General features: G+C 49.5%; 1 protein-coding gene across 8 annotated transcripts in view; it reads right to left on the bottom strand.

Moving 5' to 3' along the window:
- The window catches only part of PLXNA4 (plexin A4), a 684,054-nt gene that overhangs the window by 209,257 nt on the left and 461,882 nt on the right, over positions 1–12,915 (bottom strand). Inside the window, exon 1 of one of the 8 annotated variants that reach the window (XM_045028694.1) lies at positions 9,007–9,073. The exons of the other annotated variants lie outside the window; for them this stretch is intronic. Within the exon in view, the coding sequence (XP_044884629.1) occupies positions 9,007–9,020 (14 nt within the window). The 5' untranslated portion in view covers positions 9,021–9,073. Of the gene's footprint in view, positions 1–9,006; positions 9,074–12,915 lie in introns of those variants that run through there. 8 annotated transcript variants of the gene reach the window in all.

The raw sequence follows: 12,915 nt of genomic DNA, 5'->3' as shown, positions 1-12,915 counted from the left end.
TGTCATCTCCTATAATCCCTGCCCTTTCTCCTTGGTGGATCTTGAGACCCTGGGGGAAAACCCTGGTGTTTGTATGGCTGCTGAGGATGGAATTGTTTCCTTTTTGTCACCGGAGTATAGATTCCAAGAGATTTCATTGTCGCCCAGGTGCAGGGAAGTGATGTAAGAACTCTCCTCCTCCAGGTGTCAGAGTCCAGATTAGGTTCAAGTTCGACTCTGACTCATGAGCTGCCCACCTCATGAGAACAGATTCCAGTCACATCCAAACTGAGAAATCGGCCCCTGCTGGACTTGGCTCTGGCCCAGAACCATCCCACGGGGTTGGGTTCAGATCCGTGGATTCAGATTTGAATCCACTCACAGCAGACGTTCAAAGGTCTCAGGACTCAAGGCTCTGATTGTGACCTAAAGACAGAGAAACACTCTAGCCAGCCCAGATACCTCGATGCTGGGGGAGGTGCTCTCACAGGGGCACAGAGCAGGAGTAACTCCACTGAAATCAGGATGCAAACCCAGCATAAAGGGGATTCGAATTAGGCCTATTCACTGTCTGTTGAGATAGGGGAATAGTAAGATCTATAAAACTAGAGCGAGGCAGGAGGAACAGAGGACAGTGGCACTGCCCAAGACAAAAGCCTCTTGGTGCAGACACCAGCCCCACCTCACCCCCTTTCACTCTGCCGTAGCCATCCCCACAGTCCGAGGTGCTAAGCACCATTTGAATATGGCACAAGGCGTGAGGTAAAGGTGTTATTATTCAGGTCAGTGGTTCCAGTGAGATTATCCAGTCTAATGGAGCAGCTTGCATGGACCTCCCCTAAGCCTGAACTTTCGCTGTTGGAGAATTCCCAGCCAAGTGGAAAATTAGAACGAAAAGGAAAGAGGGGATTGTAGGGAGGAGAGGATGATTACGTTCTGCAGAACTTAATTTGTAACTACAGCGATGGAAAGAATAACTCCCAGCACCAGTGGACAATCCCTGGCAAACGTATTTCAATTTAGATGCCGGCTCTGCTGCTGCCGCTACAGCATTATTTGGTGCCCGGCTTATGCTGCTCTTGTTGATTTAATTTTCCACCCAAGATATCCGCTTTGTCCCCAGCCTGTGGATTCTGCCTCCTCCCTGCCAAGGTTAGAAGAGTCCATAGCCCTCTCCCCACCCACTGCTGCTCTGTCTGCTGACAGCTCGGCCGCTGTACTCAGTGCCGGACAGGTCCAGCAGACAGGACTCAGGGGGTGGACAAACCTTGTAGTATTACAGCAAGCGAGAGAGAGGCCTGTGATCGACACACAGAGACAGCCCACCTAGCTATTATGGTCAATGCACATTAGAACACCTAGGGTATGTTTTCACTACCCACCGGATCGGCGGGTAGCGATCAATCGAGCAGGGATCGATTTATCACGCCTAGTCTAGATGCGATAAATCAACCCCCGAGCACTCTCCCGTTGACTCCTGTACTCAGGGGCCGCGAGAGGCGCAGGCGGAGTCGACGGGGGTGCGGCAGCAGTCGACTCAGCGTGGTGAAGACACCATGGTAAGTCGATCTAAGTACGTCGACTTCAGCTACGTTATTCATGTAGCTGAAGTTGCGTAACTTAGATTGATCCTCCCCGCAGTGTAGACCAGGGCTATAAAATGTGAAGGGGAGAGAGAGAAAGAATGGGAATGGGAAAGTCCAAGTAGGGGTTAGATGATGCACCCATGGCCACATTAGAAAACAGTGCAGAGCTAAGGACAGGGATAACATTGAGTGGGAGGGGGTACATATGCATTAGGGTTGCCAACACTCCAGGATTGTCCCAGAGTCTCCAGGCATTAGAAATTAATCTTTAATTATAGATTATGTGGTGTGATGAACCCTCCAGGAATATGGCCAATCAAAATTGGCAACCGTCACATGCATGCATGCCACAAAGGCAAGCCCATCCTCTCCTGCTCTGGTGAAGGTAGTCAGCCATCCTGGGGTTTCTGAGACCATCCTGATTTTCATGGCTCTGTTCTCCTTGGACAGTCTGAGAGCCAATCAAGTTCAGGAGCTTGGTTTGTGACCTCATGGAAAAGGTGGTTTCTGCAGCAGCACACAACTTCTTCCTGATGTCCTGCTGTGACCAGGACAGAGGGAAAAACGCCCCCTACTGCATCATCATCACCACTGCCTGCAGTAGCAGTGGTTCTCAAACTATGGGGCGGGCCTCCCAAGGGAGGCGCAGGAACCTGTCAAGGGAGGCGTGAGCTGTGTGGTTTGTTTTTTTTAAGAGCTCTGGCTCTCAGCCCCGGGTGGCTGGGGCTTGTGCAGAAGGGCTGTGCACATGCAGGAGAAAGGGATGAGGGACAGCCGGAGCCACCCCCGACCTGGGGCTGACAGCTGGAACCCTGTCACCCGGGCTCAGGCTCTCCTTCCCCCACCCCCACCATTCCCCAATCCCTCATCCGGAGATGGGTGGTGGGGTGACGGGGCTGACAGATCGGGCTGTTGGGGCTCCAGCTGTCAGCCCAGGAGCAGTAAGGCTCCAGCTGTCAGCCTTGGGGTGGCAGCAGCAGCACGGAAGTAAGGGTGTCAATGGGGCACTAAGTCTGCTGTGAAAAGTGACACTGACAAATATCACTTTCCACATTTCTGCCCTTCTGTGCTGCTGCGGGCGCGGCGCTGCCTTCAGAGCCGGGCGCCCGGCCATCAGCCGCTGCTCTCCCCTCCGCCTTCAGAGCCGAGCGCCCAGCCATCAGCCGCTGCTCTCCCCTCTGCCTTCAGAGCCGGGCGCCCAGCCAGTGGCCGCTGCTCTCTCCTCTGCCTTCAGAGCCGGGCACCCGGCCATCAGCCGCTGCTCTCCCCTCCGCCTTCAGAGCCGGGCACCTGGCCAGCGGCCACTGCTCTCCCCTCTGCCTTCAGAGCCAGGCGCCCAGCCAGCGGCCACTGCTCTCCCCTCTGCCTTCAGAGCTGGGCACCCGGCCAGCAGCCGCTGCTCTCCCCTCTGCCTTCAGAGCTGGGCACCCGGCCATCAGCCGCTGCTCTCCCCTCTGCCTTCAGAGCCGGGCACCCGGCCATCAGCCGCTGCTCTCCCCTCTGCCTTCAGAACTGGGTGGTGGTATATGTACTTGTGTGGCGGCGGGGGTGCTGGTGATGGGCATAAATGACTACAGACACAAAGAAGAGGGGCCCGACCAAATACATTTGAGAATCACTGCCTTAGAAGGCTCCATCCCAAGTCCTGGGCTGACCCCAGCTAGTGTGTGTGATCTGCCAGACTCACAGCACAAGGGATGGGCATGGATCTAGCAAGCCATGGACTAGAAAGATCTCTCTCTAACACCCTACCCAAGGTGCGCACATGTGACTCCGCAGAGGAGCTGACAGACTAATGAAGGCAGCAATGAGCATTTCACAAGCTGAAATGGTTTTTAAAAGGAGTTAGATAAGAACACAGGTACTAATGCGACAGGAGGACTTGGGCCTGTGTCCAGATGTTGGGGAGCTGCACCAGAATCAGCTCTGATATCAGCCGACTTGGCCTGTGGTTTGCAAGAGATCAGACTAGGTGATCACAATGGTCCCTTCCGGCCCTGAAGTCTATGGGCCAGATCCTAGTTCCATGGGAAGCTACATCGGTTTACACAGCTGAGGATCTGGTCTCATGAACTACAGGTAACATGTAGAACTATAGCTATCAAGGCATCAGGGCCGTTAGTTCACCTTGATTTCCCACACGACCCCATGTGCTGATGTGCAGCAAAGCCTGGGTGAACTCTGACCCTAAACCTCTTCCCAGGAGTTCCATATATTCCTCAACACAATGCTCTGATCACCTGGTCTGCAGGGGAATGGGCCTGCACACAAACATAGATGGTGCCTGGAAGGCCAGCAGAGAGCTAATTTATATTTCATGCCTCTGGGAATGAGGTAAACAAATTTTGCCTTGAAGGTTAATTCTCCCCAACGAGGAAAGGAACGAGTGAACGAAAAGCTCTTTCACAGCGTCTCGCTCTTCCCCTTGGAAACAGGCAGGAGACCCTGCTTCTCCTAGCCCCTGACTGCAGCCTGCACCAAGTACCCTCCTGTCTGTGAAGCTCATGCTAACAGGCAAGCCACACAGGAAGGTTGCTCTTGTGGCTTAGATACTGGGCTAGGACTCAGATCTGGATCCAATTTCCAGCTCTGCCACAGACACCCCGTGTCACCTTGGTCAAGGCACAGATCTCCCTGGGCCTGTATTCCCCGCCTGTAAGGTTCTAATTCCCTACCTCACAAGAATGCTGGGATGTGATGATGGGCCAGATATGCACCCAGGCAGAAGGAGAAGGGTGACCCACTGGTGAGCCAGGCAGTCCCTGAAGCCAGGGCCAAGAGGATAAAGGTGAGTGTTCTCAGCAGTCCTGCTTCTAGCTAAGGAGCATTAGATTGCTCCTTAATCAGGGACAAGAAAACCTCTGTTCATTCTTGGTCTGGAGCTGATGACCCTCAAATCCCACCCCAGCAACTCTACCAGTTACACTACAAGATAATCCCCATTAGCTATTAGCAGTAGCAGTCCAGATAGTCTTTTTGTCAGATCTGGAATCTGCACAGGGCGACAGCACTTCAACGTGGACTATTTCCTTCCTCCTGTCTCCAAGCCAGGGGATGAGCACCCTGTCGAAATGCACTCCTATTCCTACCAGGCTGCAGTGGAGAGAGCTGTGACTTGTAACTTGATGGCCTGTCCCAGGTGTGTTTTTAAGCCTCTAAGTTCCAGCCTCTGGTGCCTAGGGTCACCACACAAGGTCTCCTGAAGTCCTGGCCTGGACTTCTCGGTTATGGAACAGGCTGATGATTGCACTTCCCCCAGTGGCAATCAAGGCAGAATTACTGGTGGAAGAAATGTAAAATATTAGACTCCCCTTCAAGCCCTGAGTGTCCTAGTCAGCCATGGAGTACAAGGCCAGCCTCTACACTCCAACCTGGTCTGTCACGAGCAATCCACTAAATCCATCAATTTCCCGCATCGCTCAGGAGAGGATATGAAACACAAAAGGTGGCAGAACACTAATCCATTCTCTCTATAAAACAACCAATAATAAGCGGAACATTTCCTATTACCTGCCACACATTCAGACAATTACGCTGATTGATTCCAGTCAGGTTTTACGCCCCACTTTATCCATCAGCAAAAGGCTTCGTTGCCATTTAATAGAACAGACCAGAACATGCTTAATGCAGCCTGGCAAACTGCACAGTATCGGCATTACCAGTCACAATAATTGATGAAGTAACACAGCATTAGTATGGCCAGGTTTTGTGCAATCTCTGTATGGAAAGTGAAATAAAAAATCTATTAGAACGTCCACACAACAGTGAGTCCTCCAATAATTCTTCTCTTATTTTTAATGAATGTAGTGCTGGTGGAAAGGGCTAGTCTGACAGTCTTGGAGACAGATGTCTTCCACTCTCAGAACAACTACAGCCCTGAGATACCATGGTGATGGGCACAGGATAGATACAGTAGAACCTCTGAGTTACAGACACCTCTGCAATGGAGCTTGTTCGTACCTCTGAATGTTCGTAACTTTGAACAAAACATTCTGGTTGTTCTTTCAAAAGTTTACAACGGAACATTGACTTAATACAGCTTTGAAACTTCACTATGCAGAAGAAAAATGCTGCTTTGCCTTTAGCTTTAGTAGTTTATGTTTAACACAGTACTGTGCTGTATTTGCTGCTTCTTTTTTGGGTCTCTGTTGATGCCTGATTGCGTACTTCCGGTTCCAAACGAGGTGTGTGGTTGACTGGTCAGTTCGTAATTCTGGTGTTCATACCTCTGTGGTTCTACAGACAGAGAGATATTTCCAGTGTTGTTGTAGCCAGATTTGTCCCCGAGATTAGAGACACAAAATGGGGGAGGTAATATCTTGTACTGAACCATCTTCTGTGGGTGAAAGAGACAAGCTTGTCCTGCCTAAAGATAGGACTCTTCTTCAGGATCTGAAAGGCCTAGTATGGTTCAAATTAGAATTAAGCATTTAGATGGCTAATGAGAACATCCGCAGATACCTTAGTGCAGGTGTTCTCAAACTTCATTGCACCGCAACCCCCTTTTGACAACAAACATTACTTCACAACGCCGGGCGGGGCGGGGGGGGCCCCAAAGCCTGAGCCTCACTGCTCTGGGGTGTGGGGGGCAAAGCTGAAGCTCAAAGGCTTTAGCCCCAGGCAGGGGGCCTGCAACCTGAGCCCTTCCCCCCAGGACTGAAGCCCTTGAGCTTTGGCTTCGGCCCTCGGCAGTGGGGCTCGGGCTTCAGCAAGTCTAAGCCAGCCCTGGCGACCCCATTCAAAGGGGGTCGGGACCCACAGTTTGAGAGCCACTGCCTTAGAGAACAATATATGTATATAGTTCTTGCATCCTCTCTGAAACAGCTGGTACTGGCTATTGTTGGAGACAAAATAATGGACTAAACAGACCACTGGTCTGACCTGGTACAGCGCTCCTATGATCCGTCTCCTCTAATACAGCTAAGGTAAGCAAGGAATTTCAGGTCTTCCTGGAGAGAAGGGATGGCTGGGTGAGTACAGAGGGGGCTCTGCAGGAATTGGGGTTAATCCAAGCCAATGCTGAAACTACAAGAGTTGGTTCACATCCCGCCCCTGCAAATTAAACCACAGGGCACCTATCATGAAATCTACACATTAGTAGAGCTATCACTCTAGCCAATCACTAGCCTTCCTCCAACCCCCAAGCTCCATCTGTGGTAAACACCCTGTGTGTCTCTCAACCCAGACAATCCAGTGATGGAAAAACACCTATTAGCTAATGCAGTCTATTTTCTGCCAACAGAGGGTAGGTCCCTACAGCACATTCACTAGCGTTTTGTCCAGTCTCCTGTTAAGATTTCCACCACTTCTACTGGAAAGACAACTCCGCAAGCTGACGGATCTCACTGGCAGGAACTTTCCTCTGACATTCAGCCTCCACTGTCCCATTATTCTTAGTAAACACTCCATGTATTACATTATCTAATCCCCTTCCCTCCTTGGTATTCACACCCTTCCAGTACTTGTGAACTGCTATCACGTCTCCTCTTATTCACTCAGCCAAGCTAGATGTATTCGAGCTCTAACTCTCTCCTCAGCAGCCAGCCCCTCCTGCCCCCTAATCATTTTTAGTTGCTCTTCTCTGCCCGCCCTCCCCTTTGTCAATCCCTGCCTGGTGCCTGGAACTGAACGTGCTATTCCGGGTGCAGTAGCAGCAGCGTCACCCAGACCACCCTCCTCTGTGATGTGATGCCCCAGGCACGCACTGGACTTTCTTTAATGCCGTATCGAACTGCAGACTCATGGACAGATCACTAGCTGCCGGTGAGTTGTGCTTCCTTCCATCAGGGCTCAATGTAGCCAGTATGGCCTGGGTTTCCAGAAGCACAGAGCACTTGTGACTCCGCACAAAGTCAATGGGAGACGTGGATCGTCGGCACCTCTGAAAATTAGACCCTGAATCGCAGTTACTGTCCACAGGCAGCTTTGACCCACCATCGATGTCCCTGCTCTCCCAGGCTTCTCTGCCCTTCTGAGTAGATTATCTTTCTGCAGATGTATTAGCTTGTATTTTTCCAAGTGGGATCACCCCTCTTCTCCTACAAAATCAAGCAATCAATCAATCTAACAAAGCCCTGCCGGCAAAGCATCTTTGACCAAGGCCCTGTGTCATTTTATCAGATGCTGAAGCAATAGAGGGAGATGGCTAACAGCCAAGTCCATTGAACAGCAAGTTCTAGTCTTGTTTATTAATCTGTGCGCCTAGCACTGGCTGCATTGTGCAGAAGGGTCTATAATATGGATTCCAAATAATTAGAGGAAGGTCACTGGCAGGTATAGACCTGGGCAATCCACAGAAACAGCCAGCTCAGGCTGAGCAGACAAGGGGATGCTGACCTCAGCTGTTCTTGGAAGCCTGGCTTCCAGGGGGGCAATTCAATAGGCAATTAAAATGTGCACAGTTCTAGCTGGGTGGTTTGTTGTTGGTTTGTTTTTTTGTTTTAAAGGCTCATCTGCTAGACTGGCAGCTTGTGTGAAAACTGGCACGCTAGTAGAAAAGGCTCCCTGCCCCTGGCTTGGGAATCCACTTCTCCACTGTTTGGGAATAACCAGTGGAACACAACATGGTCCCCTTTTACCGCACCCTTTCATCTAAGGACCTTGTAGTAGGAAGAGGGCCAGAAACATAAGCCCTCGTATCAGAGGCCTGGTATGAGGCCCGAGGCCTGGGCTAAAGTAGCTGTCAAACCTTTGCTGATATAAAGGCTGAGTTAGAGGCAGGCCCTGCTCACAGAATCTGGCAAGAACAGGGCTGACATTGCAAAAACACACATTCCTAAGAAACAGACCTAAGAGTGCTCTGCAGACATTTAGCGTCACAACAGCCTTGTACAATTATCCCCTTGCCTTAGGCAGGTAAACTGAGGCCTAGAGTAATTAACTAGTAATTTGACCCAAGGGCACACATCCAGTCAGTGGCAGAGCTAGGAATGAAGCCCAGGAACACTGGATCTGCCGCCCCTAAACCACACATCCTGCAGAACTCAGGGCACAGATGGAGAAGCTAGAATACAGTGGGGACAATTTATGGTGGCTCTGCCACAGACTCCCTTTGTGTCCTTGGGCAAGTCACTGAATCTCTCTGTGCCTCAGTTCCTGCATTGTAAAATGGGAATCATAATACTCCCCCTCCCTCTCTATCTTGTAAACTCCTCAGAGCAGGGACTCTCTCAATGTGTGTATGTACAGCATCTAGCACAATAGGGTCCTGATCTCAGCTGGATCTTCTAGGTCTTATCATAATACTAATAACATAAATAACGAATAGGGTTGGCTGAATATTTACCATCAAAACAATATTTTAACAGAAAATTGGGTTTTTGTCTAAACATTTTTTTTTGATGGAAACGGTCTGTTTTCCATGGAAATTTTGGCCTTTCATTAAAAACAAAAAACAAAAAGCAAAAAACTATATATATATTCAGAAATGCCAGCACAGTACCTCAGAGGAGACATAGTCCAGATGCCTCATGCCCCCATTCTCCTCTATAGACCAGCTTCCCCAGACAGCCTCCATGATGCACTGCAGCCAGGGACTCCCATGATGCACCACAGCAGCTCAGCAAAGAGGGGAGACTGTGATGCATTATGGGAGATGTAGTCTGGCCACGGACACTGGCTCATAAAGGGTAATGGGAGCATGAAGTGTCCAAACTACAGTGCTCAGGGAGTACCATGGTGGCATTACTGAATCAGAAAAAATTGAGTTCTGGGCAAAATATTCAACCTTTTGCTGAAATCTCAAAATTTTGTGTGTCAAATGCTGATGAAAATGTCCCCCCCTTCACCCCATTTTTAATTAAATTTTCAAGGGGAAATTTTTTGTCTAACTAGCCCTAATAATAATAATAATAATAATAATAATAAAATCCTGCTGGTCATGATAAGAATCAGTGCCCCTAAGAAACAGACAGATTGCACAGTGCTGATAGGCATACATTGTGTGTATCTACATACTTCCTCCCAGCCTTCACTGCTCCCAACCAATCCTCCAGCCACTCAGACACAACCAGACAGTCATGGCTCAATCTCAGCCAGTGTTTACCCTAACGATTTTCTCCCTCCTTCCCTCCCCTCCCCAAAAAATAGTTAGTGACTAGTTCCAAAGGGGGAAAGGGACCATCAATAACACAAGGTAATGCTCTGGGTGCAGCTGGGAAGGAGGAGGCCAGCAATGCAGAGCCTGGAAAAGTTGGCTCACTCTTTGGCTCTAATGAGGGGCTGCTCTCATTAAAACATGAGCTGGATCCAACCATCTGTTCCTGCCCTGGCCTGTGATGAATTCCCACCAATCTCCAAACTTACATGGCCTCTAAGTGGTAGCTTAAGGAAAACTAACAACTCCGTTAGCAAGTCAATGTCAAGGTGAGATGCAGCAGGGGTGTCCAGATATTTCCCAGTAATGGGAGGAGACAAGAGTCAGATCCAGGGGGATCCTTTGGCTAGCTCCTGGCAGGTTGCATTTCTCAGGTGATTCTCGACCCTCCCATCCCTTGTGTCCCAATAGAGTGACCAGCAGGCTGCATTTCAGACCAGTTTGTGTCAGTGACTTTGAACCATCGTATGTTGGGAGTGATGGCGTGAGGGGATATCCATGCATAACGCATCCATCACCCATCTAGAGGCACCTAAGATAAGCTTAGCATGTATCCTACTGGTTAGATGAGGGAGAATATGGCCCTTTGGCTAATCACATTACAGATGGAGAACTTGGGGCACGGAGAAGTGACCTAACAAGGCCAAAGTCACAAAGTAAGTCAGTGGCAGAGGTAGAGACAGAACCCAGGAGTCCTGATCCTTTGGGACGACACTGCTTTATATTACACTCACAAAGACACCGCTGGTACAAACCTCTTTCTCAACCGAAATCAAAGAAGGAAAAAAGAAAGGATGAGAGAGCCAGCGAAAGCGACTTTGACTTGAGCCAAGCTGAACACACATTTTAATGGGCATCTTTACTCCCCGCTGTTGCTGCTGAAAGGCTTGTAAAAAGATCCTGGCTTCCCCTTCACGCAGTTAGTGAGCTAATCAAACACAATTCAGAGAAGGCGCCTGACGGCAGTTCAAAGGCTGCAACTAATAAAAGGGAGTTGAGGTTTCTTAGCAGGACCACTGAGTCGCTGAATGGAAAAGCAGCTCCCTGCTCTGGGGCAGCATGGGGGAGCTGCCAAACCCCATCCTGCTCCAATGTCATTTCAGAGCCAGTCCTGCCTGTTGCATCCTGGGAGAAGTAAGGAGCAGTTTAGCAATTACCTCTGTGGGAAAGGGTCCGAAGCAAGCCCCTTCTGGAACAGCAGGGGCTGAGATTCTCCTCTGAATTCCCCAGCGTAACTCCATGATTATGTGTATTACAATAGCACCCATAGGCTTCAACTGAGCTCAGGGCCCCTTTCTGCTGGGTGCTGCATATACCCAGAGTGAGAGACAGTCACTGCTCTGAAGGGCTTACAATCTAGACAAAGGGAGCAGAGTTATTTCCCTTTTCCAGGTGGAGGACTGAGGTACAGAAAAATTAAGTGACTTGCCCAAGGTCACACGAGGAGCCTGTGGCAGAGCTGGAAATAGAACTCAGATCTCCTGGGTCCCAGTGCAGTGCCCTAACCACTAACCCTCCTTCCTCTTGGTGGAGACATCAGTGAAGTTATGCACATGAGAGGAAAATGAGGCCAGCAGCGTGTACAGGTAACAGGCCGGATCCTGACCTCAGTTACACTGGAGTAAAACTGGCATGACTACGGACTGCAGTGACACACTGCCGCCGATGGAGTCACGCCAGATTTACCCAAATTTCTGCCCTCTTGGTGTTCAAACTGTTCTGAAAAGTGAGCTAACCCCCACTGCGTTCATCCCAAGGGGGAAGCTACAACATCCATTTTTTGCAATCCATTTTCCGGTAGACGTTTGGTCTATAAATGTCTCTGACCCCAAAAGAGACAAGTTGCTATGTCAGATATTTAAAGATATAGTATTGCACTGCTTGGCCTTAATTTTGGGCTTCAGCAGGCTTCTTATATTATGTTAATAATGTCATAATCATGTCAGGGCTACAGGCCAGTCCCATAACGCTCCGGAGTGCAATATGTTTAATAGCTACTATTGTTATTAATCGATTTTGCTGTCCTTTGCTGTATGCGTGTTTTTTTCTTTTAATGTTTTTTATTAGATTCCCCAAACATCCAGGCAGAGTGAAAAGTCAACCCGTTTGCAGCTACTTTTACTTTTAATTCAGGGGAGATCTTCTCCCACTTTCTACCAGGCTCAATAGGATATTAACTGTAACACTCAATAGCTGAACCGATCAGTGCCTGAGCTGCCAGAGCTGCAACCGAATGACGAACTATCAATGGGACAGGAAGACTCCCACTCGGAACCTTTCCTCCTCCTCGCTCAGGCCTTGTAGATGGTGGGAGGGACTTGTTGATTTCAGTATTATGCTTTTAATTCTCTAGGGCAGAGAGAAGAGCATGGGGTAAGAAACTCTTGTTTACATGTTGGCAGGGCCAGTTCAGCTCGGGGCTCCATTGTTGAGAGGCACCGTACAAACACATAGGGGGAGACAGTCCCAGCACATCTCTTTTTGAACTCCATGGGACTATGCACGGGGTTAAAGTTACTCCCATACCTGTTTTCAGGATCGAGGTCTAAGACAAGAAGTGACACATAATGGGAAGGGGGAGAGAGATGCAATCAATTCATGTATTTTTGTATACATTTGCAATCTACCTTTGCCCCCAGTAACTATACACATATCAAATCAGTGACAACTGTCCCAATCTACCCCTCATGCCGTTGTTAACTGGTTGATTCCTTATAGACACCATTGCAGAGGGAGGGCCACCAATCGTGGCTTTAGATGAGCATCAGTGAATTAAAAAAAAATAATACCTCTAGCCAGCAACCTGTGTTAATGTGTCCGACAGAGACGCACCATTCACACAGAGCCATAATCCGGCGGGGTGACATTCAGAGAGCAGAACAGACACAACAAGAAAGCTTTATCTCAATTAAAATCCTGACCCTTGCGCTTCATGGAATACACAAGCCTAGTTGGCAGGGTTGGCCAATTGACTCTGACCTGCCTTCAAAGAGGGCAGAGGAACAGAAGCGGTTTTGACTGCTGGTTCCTGACTCAAAGAGGTTCCAAGGGAGGACACAAGTGGTGGGAGCTCCCTCTCACAGCCTCTTCCAGAGCCAGGCCCTTCCACCTCCCCACGGCCCCCTGAGTCAGGCCCTTCTCCCAGACCTACTTTTTCCTGGCAGCACCACCTGCTGCCTTCACGCCAAACCTAAGCAAGACAAAGCAGCCTGCCGTCTCTCAATGAGTCCAACATTCCAGGGCCAGGCAATGGGA

The sequence above is a fragment of the Mauremys mutica genome, chromosome 1 (assembly GCF_020497125.1).
Source record: "Mauremys mutica isolate MM-2020 ecotype Southern chromosome 1, ASM2049712v1, whole genome shotgun sequence".
NCBI classification, from domain to species: domain Eukaryota; kingdom Metazoa; phylum Chordata; order Testudines; family Geoemydidae; genus Mauremys; species Mauremys mutica.
Note: the sequence above shows the minus strand (reverse complement) of the source record. Positions and strands in the feature narration are given on the sequence as shown.